This window comes from Fusarium musae, chromosome 2, assembly GCF_019915245.1.
Source record: "Fusarium musae strain F31 chromosome 2, whole genome shotgun sequence".
Taxonomy (NCBI): Eukaryota; Fungi; Ascomycota; class Sordariomycetes; order Hypocreales; family Nectriaceae; genus Fusarium; species Fusarium musae.
Window position 1 is genome coordinate 1274561 of NC_058388.1, and position 21621 is coordinate 1296181.

The following is a 21621-nucleotide window of genomic DNA, read 5'->3' on the forward strand; positions in this document are numbered from 1 at the left end:
GCTTTTTTTATAGCTTTATAGTCTATATTTTTATTATATTAAAGGATATATAGCTAATACTTAAGTTACTTTTTTTTTTTAATATAATCCTTTTTAAGCTTTTTATCTTTTTCTTTTTTTTTAATTTTAGTAATTATAGTTATAAGTTTATTATAATATTATTATATTTTAGCTTACTTTACTTTAAGCTCTTTAATAATAATATAATCTACTTTAGCTTTTTTTTTTTAAGTAGTAATATAATTTATTTTAGCCTTTTTTTTTTAAGTAATAATAAACTTAGCTTTAAGTTTTTTTTTATAAGTAATATAATTAGCTTTAGCCTTTTTTTTAATAATAATATAGTTAGCTTTAGCTTGCTTTTTAGTAATATAGGCTTTTTTAGCTTTTTTAACTTTATATATTTCTTATATTTTTTAAGTTTTTATACTTTTATATACTATAATATTATAAAATAATATAAGTATTTATAATATTTAAATAGGTTTTTTAATTAAATATTAGCCTAAAGCTATTTATATAATATATTAAAATATAAAAAATAGAAAATAAAAAAGATATTAAAATAAAGTATTTAATTATATAACTTTAATTAATATAGTATAAAAATATAAAAAGATATTAAAGTAAAGTAAAAAAAGGGTTAATATAAGCTAAAGCCTAGTACTTTAGTAATTAGACTTTAGATATAAAATAAAGAAAGAAATATACTTTAAATTACTTAAAAGTAAAATAAAAATAAAGCTCTAGAGTATATAAGTTTAATAAAGTATATATTAAGTTATAAAAGGAAATTATAAGTAAATATAATATATTAAAAGTAAGGATTTCTTATTTTATAAAATATAATAGATTTAAAAGATAAAAATAAAGCTAAGTTTAAGATTAATAATAACTATTATAAAGTTATATAAGGTTATATAATTTAGCTAAATAAAGGATTTTAATTAGCTAGATTTACCTATACTTTACTTATATTATATTATAGGAAATATTAACTATAGAATTATATAGTATAGGGTTGGCTTACTAAGAGATGAATTTTAGTATAGATGTCGATTTGGCCTTCTATACTATCTATCTGCCTTTTCCCACTTGATATCATTCTCCCATGAAAATCTACCGAACACTTCCGTATTGGCAGCGATGTGACGGGAGCATCTGTCAACAGTGTTGCTGTTGGGAATTTCTTTGTCCATCTTCATCACAGACGGCGTCAAGAGACAATCAACACACTCGTGCACCAAGACACAGAAACAAAGTAGATTTCCTTCTTGTTTTTTTTGTCTAGTTCCTGTGTAAATCAATCTCAATCTCAAACGCCGCGCTTATACATGATTAATTAACCTCCTGATACACTATACAACATGTCAAGCCAGAAGGGAGCACACAACGTTCCAGCTCGATTGTATCTAAGGAGGGTCGCATGGGTATATACACCTCGGGGGCAATCGGTTGTTTCGCGACGTGCTAGTCCTTCGGTCGCTTACTGCAGCAGTTCCTCGCAGGTCCAATCCTCGTAGCTGTACCACACGCGTAAGTAGGGCATCTTCGAACTGCCTCAACAAGCATCACTTACTAGCCATCGGGCATGTATCGCCGCACGATCAAGGGGATCTTCTTTTCCCGCATCTCCTTGATCGCGATTTGAAGCGGATCAGTCTCGCCCTCGAGATCAACTAGCACAGGCGCATTCATGCTGTATCCAGTTAGTTTCCTGAAGTTGCTACAGTTCAGCAAGGTAATGCGGACCTGATCTGCAGAGCGCGTGTACCGAGGATGCGTGCCCTTTCGTACTTGGTCATGTAGGGTGTGGTAGTTCGCTCGTTCTCGGGAATCTTCTTGTCTTTGAGTAGCTTGTCGCCGCCCTTCAGCGCGTTGGCAGCTGCAGAAGGATCTCCTGAGACTACGACATTGTCCTGGTCTTGTCCGTTTTGTTGCTGGTCACCATCCTCCTCCTCGAGGACCTCGGGGTCGTAGTACTCGGTGATCTCCTCCTCCTCGTACATGGGCTCGTCGCTGCCTACGAGTTAGATTCGCGTGCGCCTGCAAAGATCGCGAAGCAACTTACCCGCCAGCGCCGCCAACATCGTCATCGCCGAAATCAGACATGGTCAGTGTCGTTTATTATGAACTTGATGGAGAATGAATGTGAGGGTGTTCTTAGTCCAGAGTTGCTTTCGCAATGGATGGTTTTAGAATGGCCCAGGCCAACCTCGTAAAAAAGTTCTAGAGAAGAACAAGTAAAACCTGGTCAGGCCGATGTTTTTCCGGCGCACCTTCCGTACCTTCGTACAAAGAAAATCAGCGAAGAAGCTTTCAGGTGGATCGCTTTTGACTCTCATCCCTGCAATCCCCACACAAAAATATAGTCACCGCCTTAAATTGAAATCAATTCTGCCACTTCCAAGCTTGCTTCGACATTTACAACACTCAAGGGTCCTCGGCATGACAGCATTATGAGTAAACGAGAAGCTGCTGAGGCAGCCTTTGATATCCCTCCAGCCAAGAGACTCTATCGTGGAGGCCCAGATGACTTATGTACGGTTTCTTACCCTTCCTGAGCTCTGAAGATGCATCTGCTGATATTGCAAACTTAGATATTGATGATGCTGAGGACGACTTAACTAGTGCTCATACTCCATATTCCACCCAGGACCCTGATTCACCGCAGACAGTTAACACTGCTGCTACGACCCCCCGGGCTAAATTTCCTTCTGATCTCAAAACTCTTGCTTGTACATGGCCTGGCTGCCCCAAGACCTTCAATCGACCTGCCCGATTGCGAGATCACCTCAATTCTCACACCAACTCCCGACCATTCAAGTGCCCTTATGATAGTTGCGATAAGGACTATATAGAGGACAAGCACTTGAAGCAGCATATCAAGGCTGTCCATACCCTTGAGCGAAAACATGTCTGTCAAAAGGAAGGCTGCGGCAAGAGCTTTGTGACGGGCACTCGACTTAAACGACACCAGGCCGTTCATGAAGGCGAAGAGAGATTCCGTTGCCAAGATTGTGGGCAAAGCTTCAGAAAGAAGGAGACATTGAGCAAGCACGTTCGAAAAGATCACCAGGGCCTGCCTGCACTCCAATGCCCAGAGCAAGGGTGCCGTCATGCTTTTGAGTCCAAGGCGGCCTTGAAGCGACACCGCGATAAGGATCATGGCGAAGCAAAGTTCTGGTGCGGCGAATGTGGTTTGAAGAGAATGCCCGATGGTACAGAACAGCGTGTAGGATTCACCACTGAAGTGCTGCTTCAGGCCCATATCCGCCAGGAACATCAAAACTGCATTTTCTGCGAATTCAAATCTGCTTCACGATGGGAGCTAGAGAAACATGTCGAAATGCACCATTCCGGCCAGTCCGTTGAGGATCGAAAGAATATCGCCTGCCCATATGACGACTGCACCAAGAAGTTCACCAAGAAGTCCAATCTCAACGCTCATATTCGTACAGCGCATGAAGGATTCCGCTTCGTTTGCGGTCAGGTTGACCTCACTAGTTCTGGCCTGCAGGGCTGGAAAAACGATCAAGGCTGTGGTGATAAGTTCAGCACCAAAAGTCGACTAGAAGATCATATCCGATATAAGCACCTCGGCCACGAACGCCCCAAGCTCTCGAAGCCTGAGCCGTCTCAAGAAATCAATCTTATCGATGAACTCTCCGGTGCTGCAAACCAGGCCGAGAGAACGATCTCTTGTCTCCACTGCCATGAAGCCTTCATTCGCTACCACGACCGGGATGCACATGTTGAGCTGTATCACCCACCGGCTACTGACCCATCTCTTATCCTAACTGGAGACCAGCTTGACCCTGCCCAGTTCTTCTTCGATGGGAGTTTCTCCAACGAAACAAATTGGCCTGGCATTTTGCCGGAGGATGACATCTTTGCCGCTACAATGGACTATGGCCCTCCGCGAGATGACTGGCCGGAGGACGAAACCAATATACTACTACTGGCAAGAGATCCAGCAGTACAGGATCCTCTTATTGACCCCGCTCTTGGTACCCTCTGAGGCAAAGAAAAGAAATGTGGAGTTAAAATGTTCTGGTTTTTAAAAGGTGAAAATAAAATAGATACCCGGCCGCAAGGCTTGACGGTGGTCAACATATGAGCGGCTGGCTATGACACCGTCACGATGTATGAAGAATGAATCGCAATGTCACAAAAGAGATGAGGATGGTTATGATGAAAAAAATAAAGTTGTTTGGTCGAGTTTACCCAGTTCTCGCGTATAGTGAAATTGGTTCCTTTCTATCAGTCTACCGGATGCCGAAACCCAGAATGATTTTTATGCCCTTCCCAATGAAACCCTATTGCACCCCATACCAACACCGCGCAAGAAAAGGAGCCAAGGAATGACAGGAACGAATGTCAAAGCGGCAGCACGTCCCAGCATAGAAAGATACTGGCTAAGTATTTATATATCTCGTATGAGGCCGGAAATCTAGTGAGAGCCCACCAAGGCGTTACTGAATCCTAGTAAAGCCATGCCAAGGAAGCCAAAGAAGATGCAGAGGTTACGGCTATGGTTGAGGCTCAGACTCTCCACAAACAACTGCAATGCGACACTAACCATGATGCCGGAAGTGATAGCGAAGAGACATCCGTAAGCAACTGCGTTGGGTTGCATATTGGTCTTATCGGCGAGCTTGAACCATAGTGCAGCAATGCCTGCACCGATGGGTTGAGACAGACCACCGAGGAAGGCCGACCATGCCATGGCGCGCCAGCGAGAACCCAGAGCCATGTATAGCGGCAGACACATGGCGAAGCCTTCAGTGATGTTATGGACAAATAGTGCCATGAAAACATTGAAACCTAGAGATGGGTTTACGTGGTTGGTAGCGTAGGTGATGAATCCTTCGGGAAACTTGTGCAGGGCAATGGCAATGGAGGTCTGGAGGCCAATGGACAAGAATGCGTTTGTTGGAACGTGATGATGATGTTGAGCTTCGACATCTTCGTCCTCTCCTGCGGATGAGCATGAGCTGTCGTGTTCAGAGAGTTCCTCCGGGACTATCGGATCCAATGGCTCTCGCGACTTGGCCCTGCTGGTTCGATATGTTGGTCTCGCAAAGGGCTCAACAGAGTCCTCACATCCATTCTCATGCTCATGCTCATGATCGTGGTGAGCATGAGAATGTTCAGGAGCGCGGTTCAGGAATGATCCCGTGGTCGTGCGCAGAATCTGGGTCTGTCTTCCAGGTCTGCTTGGTAGACTGGTTCGGCTACTTAGATGTTTGAAGCACTCTTGTCCACAAGGGTCTGTGAATCCGTAGCAGGAGTTCGACTCGTCGCAGTTGCACTTTGTATCTTGTACAAAGGACATGACTCGCTTGTGAACTTCTCGCATGGACTTCCTTCTCTCAGGGAAGCCATCCGTAAGTCCTGTGGCGGTGCGGCTTCGTGCTGGACTAGCAGGGCGTCGGAATCCATCACGAGCAGACGCTTGTCTCTTGAGAGTCTGCGTAGGGCTATCCAAAGTGGATTCTAGCAGAGGTGTGGACTCGGTCGCTGCATTTTGTCCGTTACCGTTGGTTAACTTGGCAAGCGACTTGTTGACAGGTGCTTGTTCAGGCGGAGGATGGGAAGATTGGCGACGACGGGCGCGAGACTGTCTCCTCTCGTGGTGACATGAGGTGTCTTTGGTTGCATTCTCATCGTGTGTGTGATCGCATTCGACGACGTGGGTAGGCATGAACTGGTGAAGCAATCGCGAAACTCCTTGAATGCCGATGAAACCACCAGCAAAACAGGACATCATAACCAGGCCAGCAGCTTGAGTAGACCATTTGGCCTGCTGGAAATATTCTTTTGACTCCGGTAGCATACTATACAATGCGGAAAATAGCTGTTCTTTGTTAGCAGAAGAGATAGATGCTGTCAGAGGGACCTTACCATGACACCAAAACTCAAGCTGAGAGAGCAAGCTAAGAAGACATTGCTATCCTGGATACGAAAGTTTCTCTTGCCAGGAAACAATCGAACGATAACGTCAACGCATACTATGGAGGCGCCAACAACGCAAGCTGAGAAAGGTTGTTAGAACTGTACCACGAAGCGCATTGGGGTCTTGGAGACGAGGAGCAACTCACCAATGCCGCTGACAACACACATGATCCAGCCGCGAGTATCATTGTCGAGGCTGCTCTGGCCCACGGATGTGGCCATGCTGCTTAGTTAAGTGTGTTTATTGTATTGGCTGTGTATGAACTGATGTTGCGCCTAGGAACGAGCTCTGGTGACAAGGCTAAGTGTGATTTCCGAGAGGGATCAAGACTTGACGTCGAGGTTGTGTGATGGGCGCAAAGAGGCAAGAGCAAAGAAGCTGTACTGTAGATCTTTTTGGTTCTAGGTCTGACGTAGCGAACGAGCAGGGGAATATCGATGCGGTTTTGTTTAGCGCAGTGGGCGGGGACCTTGTTAGTCTAGGTTCGACTCAAGTATCTACCTAGGTAATCAATGACAACAAGAGTCTTCAGTGACAAAGAAGAGGACAAAGGGGTTGATAAAAATGGGTTGCATGCGGCAGAAGAGAAGATATATAAGTTTGAGGCTGAATGTGAGTTTCAAGGGCCTTGCAGAGGCGTCAATGACAAGAAGGATGGGGCTTTGTTAATGCGCATCACCTTAGCCTGGCTCTGACGGTAATGGATGGATCATGATAGAACAAGGAAACCACGTCTAGGCCCTAACATGAGGAATTGTGCTTTTAAGAGAGATTTCCTATGTATTTCAACCTATAAATAATTAGCCCCTTAGAAACCCTTTTAGAGGATCGAGTTGGGGGTCAACTTACACCATCATGAGGCCGTGCGTCTCCATCAAAACTGTCCCTCAAGGTTCTCACGTCTCAGCATCTGCGCATCATTGGATCACGGCGTCTCGTTGACCGCCTGGCTTACGAATTACCATGCCTCTTTTGATTGTAGTAGCTGTAACGAGTAGTAAAACAGTGAGACATCAGTTGATAGTGCGTTGTTAATGATAGCAATCCCCATAACTGCCCAGGTATCGTGGGGGTTGTATTATTTGTGACTTAAGTAACTATTCCCATGATACAGTAGAGTCAGTGGTTCCTTAATAACAAGCCTAGTTCTATAGAAGTCTTCCTACAGCTATGCAAGCCAAGCATATAAGAGTTATAACTCCTCTCATCATGACGCCTCATACCTTGTCTGAGCTAAAGTTTCAAGATGCGATTTGCGCGCGAATCAATTTCTCGTCTTTGTCATCCCCCACATCATAGATAATGCTACCCATGATATTCGCTACGGTCCACGCTAACACGAACCTAGACTGCATAATGTGATCTTCCACTGAGCCTCAACCCCGAAATGCGTCTCCAAGTTAGAAGACCTCGAGAATTACAATTCCTCGTGGAGGGCTCTCGATGTACTCGTGTCTTGTCATACACGGCAACTTACATTCTCAAGTCTCACAAGCCACGCACCTTGATGAATCAATCTAAATCATACAGTGTCTAGAACAATCCCTACATGATTCATATCCTGCCTTGCCTCGAATCCATGCTATGCGTAAGGCAAGCACACGCTCAGTATCTGTCACTCTTATGCATTTCCCTGGTGTTCAAGTAGCGGGATCTAACGATATTCTAAATTTGACTGTTCCATTAAGGTACCCTCAAACTTCGAACTACCGCCTAGTGACGTCAAATCATAGGCCCCGAGACCCCTAAAATCTGCGCGATAACGGCAAAACAACGGCCCCCCCCCCACGTTCCGTTCCCGAGCTCAGCTCCCAAAATTTCTACGGATCGGCTCGAAAGCTCTCTCAAACCCTGTGATCGATCTCAATATCACGAGGCACTGCAACTCAACACCATTGGGCAAAGATCGCGCGTGATCTGACTCCCAGGCATTGGTTTCTCATTGACTGTTGTCCGTCCGCTCACTAAGGTCAAACTTTATTCTACCTTCTTTTTTCGTAGCCTCGTTTGTTCTTAAGGAATAATAATCATGTCCAAGACTACTCTCGCTACTATGGCCTGCCTAGGCGCAGGAGGTGGTGCTGCTATCACTGCCGCCATCTACTCCATTCGAGGCGGTAAACGTGTCGAGGAGACCAATACTCTAGCTACGCCTCCTCCGTCAACCTCAAACTCCTTCGCCGCTCTTCCTGCTACCACCGCCTCTCCCGCCGTTCCTCCCACCCAAGTCTTCGGACCTCCAGCCACTGCGCCCTCCGGTTTGCCAATCGACCCAAGCGCAATCGTCAACCCTGGGGGCCTCTTCGACTACGGCTTTCCAGGCCCTATCGCCGATGTCGCCAACCGCTCTGGCCTCGTCTCTTCCTACGATCGTCGTACACGAAACCCTCACTGGGTCGTCGAACATATCACACCTGCTTCTCTTGCCATTCGCGATGGTGATCGAAAGCACAGCAGCTTTCTTGAGGATGATTCTGTGCCACAAAAGTTCCGGGCTCTGCTGAAGGACTACTACCGCAGCGGTTACGATCGTGGCCATCAGGTCCCTGCTGCCGACTGCAAATGGTCTCAGAAGGCCATGGACGACACTTTTTACCTCACAAACATGTGCCCTCAGGTCGGCGATGGCTTCAACCGTGACTACTGGGCTCACTTTGAGGACTTCTGCCGTCGTTTGACAGTCAAGTATCCCTCAGTTCGCATTGTCACAGGCCCTCTCTATCTTCCCAAGAAGGAGGCAGATGGCAAGTGGTACGTCAAGTACGAGATGATCGGCACTCCCCCTTCAGTTGCTGTGCCCACACACTTCTACAAGGTGATCTTTGCTGAGGATGGTCGCGTTGGTGGAAACGTCGCGCTGGGCGCTTTCGTTCTCCCCAACGCCCCCATCTCTAACTCTAAGCCTATCACCGATTTTGAGGTTCCCCTCGAGGCTGTTGAGCGTGCTAGCGGTCTCGAATTTGCTACTAAGCTACCACCTCAGCGAAGACGACGTCTGTGTTCTGACCACACCTGTGCGCTTGTGATTCGAGACTTCGCGGATAAGCAAAAGGCGTTCCCTAAGAAATAGATGGCTACCAAGCATTTGTATAGTGGAAAGGGGAATATTTGGTCTCTGCATACAGGAATAAATGGCATGAGGTGCTCTATTGCCAGGCTCAATGGATTTATAACATATACGGCTGCATGAGAGCGTCACAATTATGTTACATGTTTTAGCATTTAGAATTATATGCACCACCGATAGCATGTGCATCTTGCCTACGGGCTCAAATGAATGATGGGTATACAAAAGTTTTCGATTGACATGTACATTACAGTTTTTGAAATCTGTGCCATATTCCCTAAGGATACAGTGTATGCTTGCTTTAGTTGCAAACAGTCAGCATTACGTAGACCACCAGCGCCAGAGGGTATCGAATCATCGACGTTTCTTTTTCTTTATTCCCTCTATCTCGCTCTCGTGTATTTCCCTTGTCGTTGTTCGTGGCGCAAACTCTCCTCTTGACTGGGAAGAGGAGCTCTCCGTCGGGCATCTGCCTTGTCGGCATCGAATCCCGGCATGGGAGGTGGTGGGACCGGCATGGCAAAGCTCCCGGGCGGAGGAGGCATGCTGCCCGGTGGTGGGATAAGTCCAGGGGGTAAGGCTCCTGGTGGTAGAGCTCCTGGTGGCGGGAGAGGCACGCCGGCCTTCTTCATAAGCTCGAGGAGTTGAGCTGGATCTGGAGGATTATTGGGATCCAGTCCAGGTAAGGGAGGCGGAGGCGGACCGCCATTGAGTCCAGGTAAGGGGAATGGTAGAGGCGGTGGAGGAGCTCCTGAGCCAGCACCGACACCAGGAATGGGAGGAGGTGGAATACTTGAGCCAAGGCCGGGTAGGCCTCCACCAAGAGGCAGTCCAGGAATACCAGGTAGTCCAGGAACAGCAGCTTTCGGTGCGTCTTGATCAACAAGAGCGTCCATCTCGTCTTCCATCTCTTGTTGTTCCTCCTCCTGGCGCTGCCGACGATTACCACGGCGGTCCCAGGTTCCTTGGGCCTCGGCCGCTGCTTCACCGATATGGTAGCGATCCTGGAAAACATCTGTATCACCAGGTCTAGCACGGCTCCAGAAACGCGTAATTCGGTCATTGGATCCTGATGCCAGAATGTGTCCGAGAGGATGCCAGTCGAGGGACCAAATAGCATAATCATGAGCAAAGGGCACCTTGTGCATTGGCCATACCGACTGGGCGGCTACTGACGACGGGTCAGGGCTGTCGTAAGGAGCAACAGTGAAAGATTGGCCAGGAGGCGGGTTTGGTGAATCGAGTAGATAGTGGAATAGCGAGCCGTCCATACCACCAGTACTGAGAAGATTAGGGTGGATAGGGTGCCATGTGAGAGTGGAAATATCCTTCTCGTGGCCTTTGAGAAGGCAGATATCACGCATCATGCGAAGATCGAAAACACGAGCGGTCTGGTCTCTTGCAGATGTGGCGAGACAAGCACCACGGACCTTTTCAAACAGTACTTTTGTTATAGTACTCTTGTGACCGTGTAGAGTCGTTAGACAGCGGCTAGTACGAGGGTCCCAAAGCTTGACAAGATGGTCCTTGGAACCAGATACGAGTAGTCCCTTGGTAGGATGCCAATCCACACTTTTTGCATCCCATCCGTGGCCTTCAAGCTTGGATTCCATTTGTCCCAGAGCGAAGTCAAAGATCTTGAGGGTCGAATCGTCGCTTGCGGTGACAAACTTGGAATCACTTGGACTAAAAGCAAGGTCTCGAATAGGGTCAGTATGGGCGTTGATGCTCTGAACATTGTTGAAGTTTGGCTGCCAGTACTTGATAACTCCATCGTGATCCGCCGAGATAAGCCAGTCGTCACTATGTGAATATTCCAAAGCACGAATGGCAGAATCGTGAGCCTGCATAATGGTTTCGAAATTGAAGCCTGTTCCGTTCCATAGTGTGAACTCGCCACTGGTCGACGCTGTTAATAATCTTCGACCTTCTGGTGTCCACCGCACTACGTTGATGGGATGCTTAATCTTATTGAGAGAAGAGTGAAGGTGCTTGATAGGGATACTGTCGGCAGCTTTTGTGACACGCGCTGCAGGGGGAAGCATCTATTTTGGTGTCAGTCAGGGAGAAGTTGTTCATATAGAACGCTACTCACATCAACGATATAGCTAACGCTAGGTCGCTCAGCTTCGCCAGTATATCCTCCCTTATAGCTGGGGGCACGATCATGTTGCCAATGTGTTATAGTGGCGCCATAGTCAGTCACAGGTCCTGGAGTTGAAGCGTCAGTTTGAAATCAGTTGCGATTTAAGTCTTCAGGTTATGATGTATGTGTATTCGAATGCCTCTTTCACAGCCCCAGAAAGAACCCCTGCTTTTAAGCATGAGATTGGCCGAAATCAAAAACCTCGATTGCTCGTCTAAACAACAATCATCCCTTGAAAATACATGGGACAGAGACAGTGGATGTAGTTGCATCTCTCCCACAGCTTTCATATTTTTCTGCCACCGAGCAGCTTGGCAATGCAAACACGACAGGAGAAATGTCACAGAGTATGATGGGTAAACTTACGCCTGCCTCGGACCTTGACAAATGCCCCATCCTGGCCCTGGCCACCACCATGATCACCACGAGGCTCATAGGCCATCGTGACGGATTTTCTTTGGCGTATCAAGCATGCACAATAGCTTTGAGAAGCGCGTCGAAGGGAGTGGGTCCTTCAAGATGGAAACGAACAAGCAACGCAGGTATCAAGTCCCTGTTGGGTAATCTCTGAGTAGTTGATCAGACGGAATTTCTATATGGTGATACTGAAAATTTTGATTCCTGTGATAAGACGTCGGGGGCGGCGATTTGCTTTGATAGAAGATGAACAAAGACGATGCTGTTACTTGAGGCGCGTGAGCTTCAGTTGAAGTTCAGAGCTGCGAAGCGCCGATTCAAGCGATGATTAACCGGCCAGCCTCAGTTTTGGAGTCAGGCCTTTCTCCAAAAACTCCAAGTCACATGACCTCTCACTCTCCAAAACTTTGAGACTCTCAACGGTTAGATCTGATGAGATAAAGTGCCTCTGCTAAAAAGGACATGCACATGCGTGAATATCCTCTCGTATACCGAATTGTTGGGGCGCAGATTCGTCACCCACGGGCTCTACCCGAGCTTAGGTACTGCGTTAGTTCGCTCATGCTATGACTGTTGCATCTCACCAACAGCATGCAATACAACCGCACTTTCACATGCTTTCACATTGATTGATCCAATATCAGTCGCAAAGTTGCAAGCCTTCTGGGGCCTGTGCAACCTGTTGCCGCATAGGTATCTTCCCCCCTGCAGCGCCACAAGCCAGTGGCTCGGGGAGTTCGTCGATCCATTAAAACGCTCAGAATGCAGCGGAAGCCAGGGGTGTTTTGCTCCCGGCCCCCCCTTTAGCGTTGATGATTGTCTTTAGCCTCACTGTAAAAGTCCCTGAGCTACTGCTAAAAATGACCAGAGCGAAAAAGCTCAAACAGCCCCGCCAGAAGAGACGCCAGGCCAGAACGGTTACTCTGCATAATACCTTAGTACTAACTTACCTATAGGTAATGGACTTGGCGAGATGGGATAACTCAGGCAGAAAGTGAGGAGAGAGGCCGTTGCAAAAGAAACTCAATTGATTGTTTGTCTTTAACTGGAATGTCTCCTTCGCCTCGTTTTTTTGTCCGACCCTTTATCTCCTACATTCCTGTGGTTTGATAAACTCTTTAACGCGCTTTATCTCGAAGCTGTAGGTGGTTCATTCACTGCGACAGTGGCGCCCTCGGTATCTTATCATCCTTGTAACAAACGCCGCCACCCAAACAACTTGACGTTGACAAGGTCGTCGTATCTCCGTCGGCTACTCTGCTCAATTCTTTCTTTTATTTTCTTCTCGCCTAGTTTCTTGAGCTTCTCCATTTTGCGCGATTAGTCTGCCGCCTAGGCAAGGCTCTTGCAAGATGAATTCGGCTACAGCTACGAGCATAGAAACCTCGAATGGCTCGGCCTCTGTCTCCCGGCGCAGCGGCCACGACGTCACACAGAACGAACCCAACAATCGTACCAGCGGAAACGGTAACGGAACTGCCACGACCAAACCCCCAAAGAAACCTGGTCAGAAGTACAGACACGTCGCTGCGGTTCACAAACAGACGAGGCCTTCATGTCTGAGTCACGATTCCGATGCTGCTCCCAGCTTTATTGGGTTCCGTAACCTCATGGTCATTGTGCTTGGTATGAGAGCTTCGATGCCCCTCATCATGATGTTATCTGTTGGGTTATTAATGCTTGGCAGTTGTTGGAAACTTGCGATTGATGATTGAGAACATCCAAAAGGTATGCTTCATCTCCTGTCCATCAATTATGCCTTCGGCAGCCAGCTAATACAGTCTATAGTATGGAGTATTGATCTGCGTGAGGTGTCATGATTACAGCCGTCAAGATATTTACTTGGGTCTACTCCTTTACTTCCTCATCCCATGCCATCTTCTCGCCGCTTACTTGATTGAGCTGGCTGCTGCTCAGCAGGCTCGAGGATCTCTCAAGCGTGTCAATGATTCACCTTCTGGTGGCCCCTCAGAGCAGGAGCGCAAGCGGTTTCATAAGACCTGGGTTGTTGTCGCGTGGGCTCACCTTTTCAACATCACTCTTGCCCTTGTTCTCACCACCTGGGTCGTGTACTTCAAGATTCATCATCCTCTCATTGGCACCTTCACCGAGATGCATGCCATTGCTGTTTGGCTCAAGACTGCATCATATGCTTTCACCAACCGAGACTTGCGACATGCCTACCTGCACCCCGTGGAAGGAGAGCGCGAACTGGTACCTGAGCTGTACACGCAATGCCCGTATCCCCAGAATATCACCTTCAGCAACCTGGTATACTTCTGGTGGGCACCCACGCTCGTATACCAGCCCGTGTATCCTCGCACAGATAAAATCAGATGGGTCTTTGTGGCCAAGCGAGTTGGAGAAATTTTCGGCCTCAGTGTATTCATGTGGGTTGCGAGCGCTCAGTATGCTGCACCAGTCCTTCGGAACTCGCTCGACAAGATCGCTTCCCTTGACCTGATGTCTATTCTGGAACGGTTACTCAAGCTTTCGACCATCTCCCTAGTCATCTGGCTTGCCGGTTTCTTCGCACTCTTCCAGTCGTTCCTCAACGCCCTAGCTGAGGTTTTGAGGTTTGGCGACAGGTCATTCTATGACGATTGGTGGAACAGTGAGAGCTTGGGAGCATACTGGCGGACGTGGAACAAGCCTGTTTACACATATTTCAAGCGTCATCTGTACATGCCCATGATCGGGCGTGGTTGGAGTCCTCAAGCAGCCAGCTTCGTAGTCTTCCTAGTATCGGCTATTCTTCACGAGATCCTTGTCGGTGTCCCTACGCATAACATCATTGGTAAGTTTACATATTCTGAATCATAGTTACACAACTGACGATCGCAGGCGTCGCTTTCCTGGGCATGTTTCTTCAACTGCCACTTATTGCATTGACCAAGCCTCTTGAAAACATGAAACTTGGGCACACTGGCAAAATAGTTGGGAACACTATCTTTTGGGTATCATTCACCATATTTGGACAACCCTTTGCAGCACTGATGTACTTCTACGCTTGGCAAGCAAAGTATGGAAGTGTGAGCAAACAGATGACGACAGTATCGAATTAGAGTGCCTTGGCTATGGACAAAGTTTCTGGATACTGTTTGGTATTGCTCAGCTAGCATATCTACCGTATTGGTACGATACATATTTGATAAACTACTATTAAGAACTCGATTGCCTATCTTCGTACAGTTCTAGTATTACTGTATTTACATGCGCCTATGGCTAGATCGTCCCCCTCTTCTCTTACATCTTCTAAGCAATGAAAGGAATCTTTGTTCCCACTCTCTTCCGATATTGTACATAGTCATCTTGGAAGAACTCGATCAATTTGGCCTCCTCGTGTTTAATTCGCTTGCTGAAGAACATCCAGAGAACAGCCGCATAGGCAAAAAAGCACAGAATGTTGCCCATTACTAGCTGTGTTCCCAGTCCCCAGTAAAAGAATCCAAAGTAGCTTGGGTGGCGGAAGATTGAGTAAATGCCTGAAGTCACCAGCTCGTGGGAATCCTTCTTCCTGGTCTGGACATGATGGTTGAAACTGGCTCCAGCTTGCAACATGGCCACTGAGCGGACGTACTGTCCAGCGGTGACCATGACAAGGCCGAGGAGCAGAAGGATAGGACCGGTACCATAGGGTGCCCAGTGTCGATTAGGGAAGAAGAGGTTAACAATGGCACATTCGGTGAACGCAGCTGAATGGGCGATGGCGTATCCTGGCCAGTTTGCGGTCAGAAGAAAACTTCCAATGCTAGCCACAAGGGTATTCTTCTCAGCCGTAGTCCAAAACTCGAGAAAGTGAAAAGCCGAGAGTGCAAACAGGAAGAACGGAACACGCCAAGCAGGGCTAGAAGTCAAGAACAGAATAGCCCCCATAGAGATAGCACTACAAGTCAAGGTAATTCCGAGGCAGAAAGCTCGAAGAGCGATACCGGAGAGTGACTTGGGCTGGCCGGCGAAGTAGGGCTTCAGGATCATGAGTTCGTCCAGAGAGCGAGAGTTGCCGGAGTAGGAGTCATGATGAGTAGGCGATGCTCGATGATGAGCAGCTGAAGGGCTGAAGTTGACAGGTCTAGCACCCGCATTTTGCGTGGTTTCAGACATGGTTTTCTTTAATGAAAAGTCAGAAAATAGTCTATACGATCTCATGAGGTCTTCAGGGGTTGATGAGAAGCTTGATGAAAGATTAGGCGATCAGATGAACGTACAAATTCTGAGAAGAGTCGTGAAGAGAAGAGAAGGACTTGAAAGGCGGTCTTTGGCACTGAAATGAAGAAATGAAAAGTTATTAATCAGAAGGCGTGTTGGCCCTCGTCCCCAAATGGCGTCTGCAGTCTTGGATTGTAAGGCAGAGAACAATATCAAGGTTGTCGGCCTTAGCTCATGAGTTTGGAGGATCTGAGCTTAGGTAGTGGACCTCTCCACCCAAGCGTTGGCTCCAGGGTGGCCAGGAAGTCAAAGTACCTACCGATGAGCTGTACATGAAGATGCTATCTGGTCAGTATCAAAAACGCCAAAAATGATCTCAAGTAAGTAATCAGGTACTGGGCCAGTTCCGGATAACACTGGCGGTCTTTGAGATTACTTTCTATGTCATTTTATGATTTGGTGGCTCTTTTTGTCTTCTCGTCGGCGCTGATTTTCGAGGCTGGGAGAATCGAACTCGGAATCTGAGGTAGCTTTGAATAAGGGGTACTTTGGAGATGTCAGTTTGCTCAAGACAAAGTGACCGCCGAAACCGACATCACAAAGGAGATCACATGGATGTTAGGAAGGAAGACGCCTTTTCACGCACAGATAAGCTACCTATCTATGTTGGTAGCACTTATTCGGGCTTGACCTTCAAAGGCTCATGTGTGGATCACGATATCTATGTGGAATTGCTTCTAGAAACAACAATGGGTATAGTAGATTGTAAACAAAGATACTGGTATGCACCGATGCCCTGAGCTCTACTTTCTTCCAAAGATTTCCACCTGCTAATGCTTCCGTACCTGGTATATGATCATAATTCCAATGCCCAAAAACCACACTCGACAGAGCACAATTTGAAGTCAACGCAGCTTACTCTAGGCCGGCCTTTGGACAAATACGTAGTGTGGAATTGCTGGCCTTTCCACACGCCCAAAAGCGAGAACGTAGCCCTCCTTGTGTAGAGAATGAAGCGCAAAATGGCCACCTTCGTGACGTCGCAAGGTATCGGTGGTTTGCGATAGATCTGCGATAGATCGAAGCTGGTATCCAGTCCGAGGTAGAATATTATGTGAAAGGCAATCCTACCTCAAAGTCCGCCTTGGATTGAGAAAGAGGAAATAATGAGTACCAATACGTTGATGAACCCCCAGGTACAAGGAATCCAGGTGTTCATCTCGTAGTATCCAGCAGAGTAAACAGCTCCCAACCTAATAATTCGTTAGCCAAGGTACTGTGCAAGACTAACACGACTTACACTAAGCCAACAATACTCCCGGCCATGACAGCCTCAAGCCCAGCAATAACGAGATAGATGACAGGTACTGCCCATAGATATCTCCAAGACGACTTCTTCCAACCGTGGGTAAACATGGCAATCAGAACTGCCCCCATGTGGAAGCATGCATATATAATGAGCGTCCATAGTAAAGTAAATCGCCAAACATCTAAGACATAGTAGAGGGTATATCGTTTGTCTGTGGTGGTGTCATATAGAGTCTGGACGTTCAGGGATGGGAAGCGCGGCGTCTGATAATCTGCTGGAGGAGTATTTGGCAGGGCCATCTATCGTTTGTATTGGTTAGCGCTTTGCTTGCAAGAAGGATGGAACTCAGGCTGAACATACCCTGCCATCATGAAGGCTGCAACAGCTCTCAACTTGGCCGATTTCTGCTGTGTCGTTGGGAATAGGATTGAATATGATTAGGTATGATTATTAGGTGTTGGAATTAGCAGTGACAGGGGGCAGGGGTGCCAAGGTGCCTACTACTAAGGTTTTGATGGAGCTGAAAGTGCCCCCCGGAACGTCATCCCCAGGCCTCGGCAAAAGCCTGTGAAGTCGGCATGCGCAACCGCAACCGCGACCTCGGACTTGTCAACCTCCACTAGATCCATCATCAACTCTTCATCGATAACTCCCTCTCATTCACCATACAATCCGAATGCGTCGATATGTCCTCCGATAGACTCCTCAGAACAGTCTTGCAGCATTACCCAGACGTCCACGATGCTGCAAAGACCGAGCAGATCATCGGGTCGACAACACATCTCCTCACGGAGCTCACAAACCCTCTAAATCTTGGCCTTCTCACATCACAATTGTTAACGGCCCCTGCGATATGGTTTCAGTCAGGCGGCATTCGCACTTCGGTTCGAGTTATCAGCATATACAATACCGCGGCCGCGCGCATTCATAATTATGAAGTCGCTAATCGCGATCGGAAAGAACCCCATGAGGGTGGTGGACTGAGCTGTGAAGAGTGGACGCGCGCCGTTGTTAAAGGAGCAGACGATCGATCGAGGCGATGGCAGCATCTTTTGGTTCTGACTGGTGTTCTTATGGGAATGGAGTCTAGCAATCGGCAATCTTTGTCGCGTGGCATGAGGAATACTCTTGAAGAGGCGGTAGTGATGGCGGCAAATCTGGCACTCGAGAGTCGCGAGGAAGATGGTCCGGTTGCAGGCGCATCGGTTGTCATGGCACTTAACTTTGCCTTTCCGCTACTGTCTGACTTCCATCGAAGCCTCATCAACTGCAATGCGCTGTTGCCTCTTATTGTATGGACGGTAACAGCTGAGGAGGGCCTCGACCACGGCCAGTTCTTGGCGGTAGTGAGCTCCGAGGTTGTCGAATCACCAAACCACCTCCTCGCATGGTCACCAAATACACCCTCGTTTCGATTCATCCAAGAGCTGGATAGGCGACCTACTCTAGCCAACATGGGGCCGTTGGCGAAGCTTGCTGGGTATGCTGTTCAACAGGCTACAGACACAGAGGCTGTGATCGCCGCACAAGATACTCTTCTTGCCTTTAGCCGCCAGGTATTGGGGATGTGGCGGTTGAATCGTTTGAGCGACATAGATCCAGCGCTTGAGGGCAATGTGCTGACCCAGGAGACCATTACAAGCACCTGGCCAGTTTTATGGAACCTGCTGAGGAAGCTCATGTTTGGGACGGTTGCTATTCTGCAGGCGATTGTCTCACGAAGTCTCCTCGACCCGCGCATGCTCAACGATATGGCTGCTCCTGTCATTGCGTCAAAATCTCTTCGCATACTACGCAACATCTTCTTTATCTCTTCAAGGAACGGCAACAACGCGTTCCAAGTGTACAACTTCACATACCTCACTTCTATCGACTCGATCTCTCGGAGTGCCCCTGCTTGCCACAGCTTCCTCCAGGAATTCCGACCATCTGAAGATGCATCAACGTCAACGACATATCTACAGAGAACCTTGGACCTATTCTACCTTAACATCTCTGAACACTTACCACTCACTCTGCCAACCGATGCATGCGATGCTCTTATAATCAAACCAGCAATTGCATATATCTCACACGAAGGACCTACGACACAAAATATGGTTGAGATCTTCGAATCCGCACATAGCGCTATTCTATCAACCATATCTTGCCCTCAGCATAGCCCTCTCACCATTGAACTCACACCTTTCTATATCGCTCTGCTTTTCAACTCATTCCCGCAGCATATTTCATCCCGTCAATTTAGAGTGGCCTTCAAGACTGTAATGCAGATCGTATCGCCTCCCTTCCCCATTGCAGAGCTGGAGCCGCAGCTATCGGAGACACTTCTAGAGATGCTCCGAGCTTCAATCTCCACGGCATCGACGAGTCTGCTGCCACCAACAGCAGATATTGTCGCACAAGCTGCGATGGAAGAGACTCAGGAGGAGCGTCATTCTCAGCAGAGTTCACTTGCTTTAGCTCTAGTTGATTCACTTCCATACCTCCCTCTCCCTCTGGTGGAAGAATGGTTTACGATTGCTGCTCAAGCCATGAACGAAATTGAGGATCCCGTACTAAGGGAACCAGTCAAGCAACGGTTCTTGCAGATTCTCGTTAGTGGAGAGCTAGACGTGGAACGAGCAGCTATTGGGGTAGCTTGGTGGGGAACTCGAGGAGGTCGAACACTGATTCTCGGCGCAAGCGCGGAACCTGCCATGATGAGCGGCGCGCTTCCTGGGCCTGACAGGTCTAGCCATCTGTAAAGATGACATCCCTCGGCACAATGTTGCCATAGTGTGCATGCACTGTTCTGGATGAATTCTTGACCTTGCCGGGTCAGAAAGTGTATGTTTGCCGCAAAGTCAAAGACAAGCTTGTTGCACGTTACATTAAGGATGTAATAAAGTAGCTCAAGCGGCAGTTATTGGCAACTTTAGTTACGCCCTGGAATGATGACGTTGTGAAACATTTCAAAGGGGTTTCGGTTTGTTGGGCTGATCATCTGGCTATCGTGGGAAACCCCGCAGGAAGCATGTGGGCGTTACTGGTGTTGGGCTTGTTACAGCGAGTCTTGATGCAACTGTGTCATTTGTGCTTGAGTATCTAGCCTCAATGGGCGATTTGTGCTCGAGGCAGATCGAGATCTGCTAGGAATTGGGTATGTCTCCGTTGAAGAAGCCGGACACGCCGGACGACGATAGTTTGCTGAGAATGGGCAATCACCACACGTGGGGAGACAGAGTATTGGACAGGGCACGAACTGGATGCCCAGAAGTTTGACTTAGCTTGGATGTCTTTGTTGGTGTGGTGGTATGAGGAATACATACCGAACAGCGAGGCGTGTTGGCCTGCCACCAACCCAGACGCTCGTGAACTTGTTTGGGAACAGAGATTGCAAGTCATACCCGGCTCTTATAAGATAATACGATATTAATAGATATGAAAATCTGGGAATGCACTCATCAATATCAAGGAAGCAAGCTACGATAAGCAATCGAAGCATCAATTGCCAAGGCAAGGGTCCTGGTGAAGCGGGGTTGCTATTGCTTTGCTGCAGCACCCATTCTCTCTCTATCAAGAGTGAGCAGTTGTTCTGGAACTTGAGCGGGGAGTCAAGACAAGGTTGCTAGGCCCGATTCCGGGCGCGATCTTGACTTAGACCCCGTCTTGGCAAATGAGGGGAGGGAATGTCACTCAGACAATTTCATCCTCTGATGCCGATTCTTCCTCTCAAGCGTCCTTTACTGCTTCACCTTGTCTCTCATGGCCAAGCTTCAGGCCAAAGTTCATGTCCGTTGCTCCTCGGCTTTGATCTGAGTCGATCATCCGGGCCCTGAAGATCTGGACTCTTCTTATTAGACCGCAACTTGGTTCTCGATGCCGATAGCTTGGTACCGATACAGCTCAGAGCTGGCATAGCCACAGTCCGTGGAGCCTACAGGTCAGCTCGTCCAGGTTCTGGGACCTGGTTTGGACCCTGCAAAGCTGGGTCGCGGAGGGTCCGTTCATTGCTTGTTTGGCCTAGCGTTTCCCTGTTAGATCAAGGCTAATGCGCTTTTCAGGCAGATCAATGGCCTGAGAGGTTTCAATACGTACCTTGCCTGAGCTATCTCATCACAGACAAGAAACATGACGACACCAGACAAGACAAGCTGAGACGTGCTGATCGTGCCAGTTGCTTGCAGAAGAGGCTGATTCGTGGGAATGTCGCACTCACTGGCTAGGCAATGCACAAACAACAGGTTTTTACCGAAAAGTAAATATAGTACAAAATGATAGAGGGGTTGGAGGGGCATCAAGGGACCCAAGTATCGTGAAAGATATCTACGTTCGATTTCTTGGCAGGGTCTATCATGGAGAGCTTATTCCAAGGACATCCGGGTTACAGCGAGCCCAAGAATTTGATCATCGGCTTCGAATTCCCAGGCTAAACTTAGCTTTGGGCTGGGTACATGTACCTCATGGCACGACAGCTACAGCATGTAGCTCAGTCAACGCGCGTTCCCTGTGGGACATGATCACATCGTCTCAAGATTCTGATATCCATCTACCAAGTCTCGCAGGTTGCAGGGTACGTACTGTACATGGGGTGT

At 47.7% G+C, this 21621-nt stretch overlaps 8 protein-coding genes across 8 annotated transcripts; 4 read left to right on the forward strand and 4 right to left on the reverse strand.

Moving 5' to 3' along the window:
* Window positions 1-1578: 1578 nt before the first annotated feature.
* On the reverse strand, window positions 1579-2112 carry J7337_002349 (uncharacterized protein; the record flags this gene model as incomplete). Its single annotated transcript, XM_044820079.1, has 3 exons — window positions 1579-1699; window positions 1753-2019; window positions 2072-2112. The coding sequence occupies 3 exons, from the start codon at window positions 2110-2112 to the stop codon at window positions 1579-1581; spliced, it is 429 nt and encodes a 142-aa protein (XP_044684379.1).
* A 347-nt stretch (window positions 2113-2459) lies between these two features.
* On the forward strand, window positions 2460-4021 carry J7337_002350 (uncharacterized protein; the record flags this gene model as incomplete). Its single annotated transcript, XM_044820080.1, has 2 exons — window positions 2460-2541; window positions 2601-4021. The coding sequence occupies 2 exons, from the start codon at window positions 2460-2462 to the stop codon at window positions 4019-4021; spliced, it is 1503 nt and encodes a 500-aa protein (XP_044684380.1).
* A 432-nt stretch (window positions 4022-4453) lies between these two features.
* Window positions 4454-6180, reverse strand: J7337_002351 (uncharacterized protein; the record flags this gene model as incomplete). The annotated part of the gene is made up of 3 exons (XM_044820081.1): window positions 4454-5860; window positions 5908-6038; window positions 6105-6180. The coding sequence occupies 3 exons, from the start codon at window positions 6178-6180 to the stop codon at window positions 4454-4456; spliced, it is 1614 nt and encodes a 537-aa protein (XP_044684381.1).
* Window positions 6181-7988: 1808 nt separating this feature from the next.
* J7337_002352 (uncharacterized protein) lies at window positions 7989-9029 on the forward strand (the record flags this gene model as incomplete). Its single annotated transcript, XM_044820082.1, has 1 exon — window positions 7989-9029. The coding sequence occupies one exon, from the start codon at window positions 7989-7991 to the stop codon at window positions 9027-9029; it is 1041 nt and encodes a 346-aa protein (XP_044684382.1).
* Window positions 9030-9409: 380 nt separating this feature from the next.
* PFS2 (pre-mRNA cleavage and polyadenylation factor (CPF) complex subunit) lies at window positions 9410-11614 on the reverse strand (the record flags this gene model as incomplete). The annotated part of the gene is made up of 3 exons (XM_044820083.1): window positions 9410-11071; window positions 11122-11237; window positions 11539-11614. The coding sequence occupies 3 exons, from the start codon at window positions 11612-11614 to the stop codon at window positions 9410-9412; spliced, it is 1854 nt and encodes a 617-aa protein (XP_044684383.1).
* Window positions 11615-12941: 1327 nt separating this feature from the next.
* Window positions 12942-14654, forward strand: J7337_002354 (uncharacterized protein; the record flags this gene model as incomplete). The annotated part of the gene is made up of 3 exons (XM_044820084.1): window positions 12942-13215; window positions 13424-14386; window positions 14434-14654. 3 exons carry the CDS (start codon window positions 12942-12944, stop codon window positions 14652-14654), a joined length of 1458 nt encoding a protein of 485 aa, XP_044684384.1.
* A 190-nt stretch (window positions 14655-14844) lies between these two features.
* J7337_002355 (uncharacterized protein) lies at window positions 14845-15693 on the reverse strand (the record flags this gene model as incomplete). The annotated part of the gene is made up of 1 exon (XM_044820085.1): window positions 14845-15693. One exon carries the CDS (start codon window positions 15691-15693, stop codon window positions 14845-14847), a length of 849 nt encoding a protein of 282 aa, XP_044684385.1.
* A 2040-nt stretch (window positions 15694-17733) lies between these two features.
* Window positions 17734-19791, forward strand: J7337_002356 (uncharacterized protein; the record flags this gene model as incomplete). Its single annotated transcript, XM_044820086.1, has 1 exon — window positions 17734-19791. The coding sequence occupies one exon, from the start codon at window positions 17734-17736 to the stop codon at window positions 19789-19791; it is 2058 nt and encodes a 685-aa protein (XP_044684386.1).
* Between the last annotated feature and the right edge of the window lie 1830 nt (window positions 19792-21621).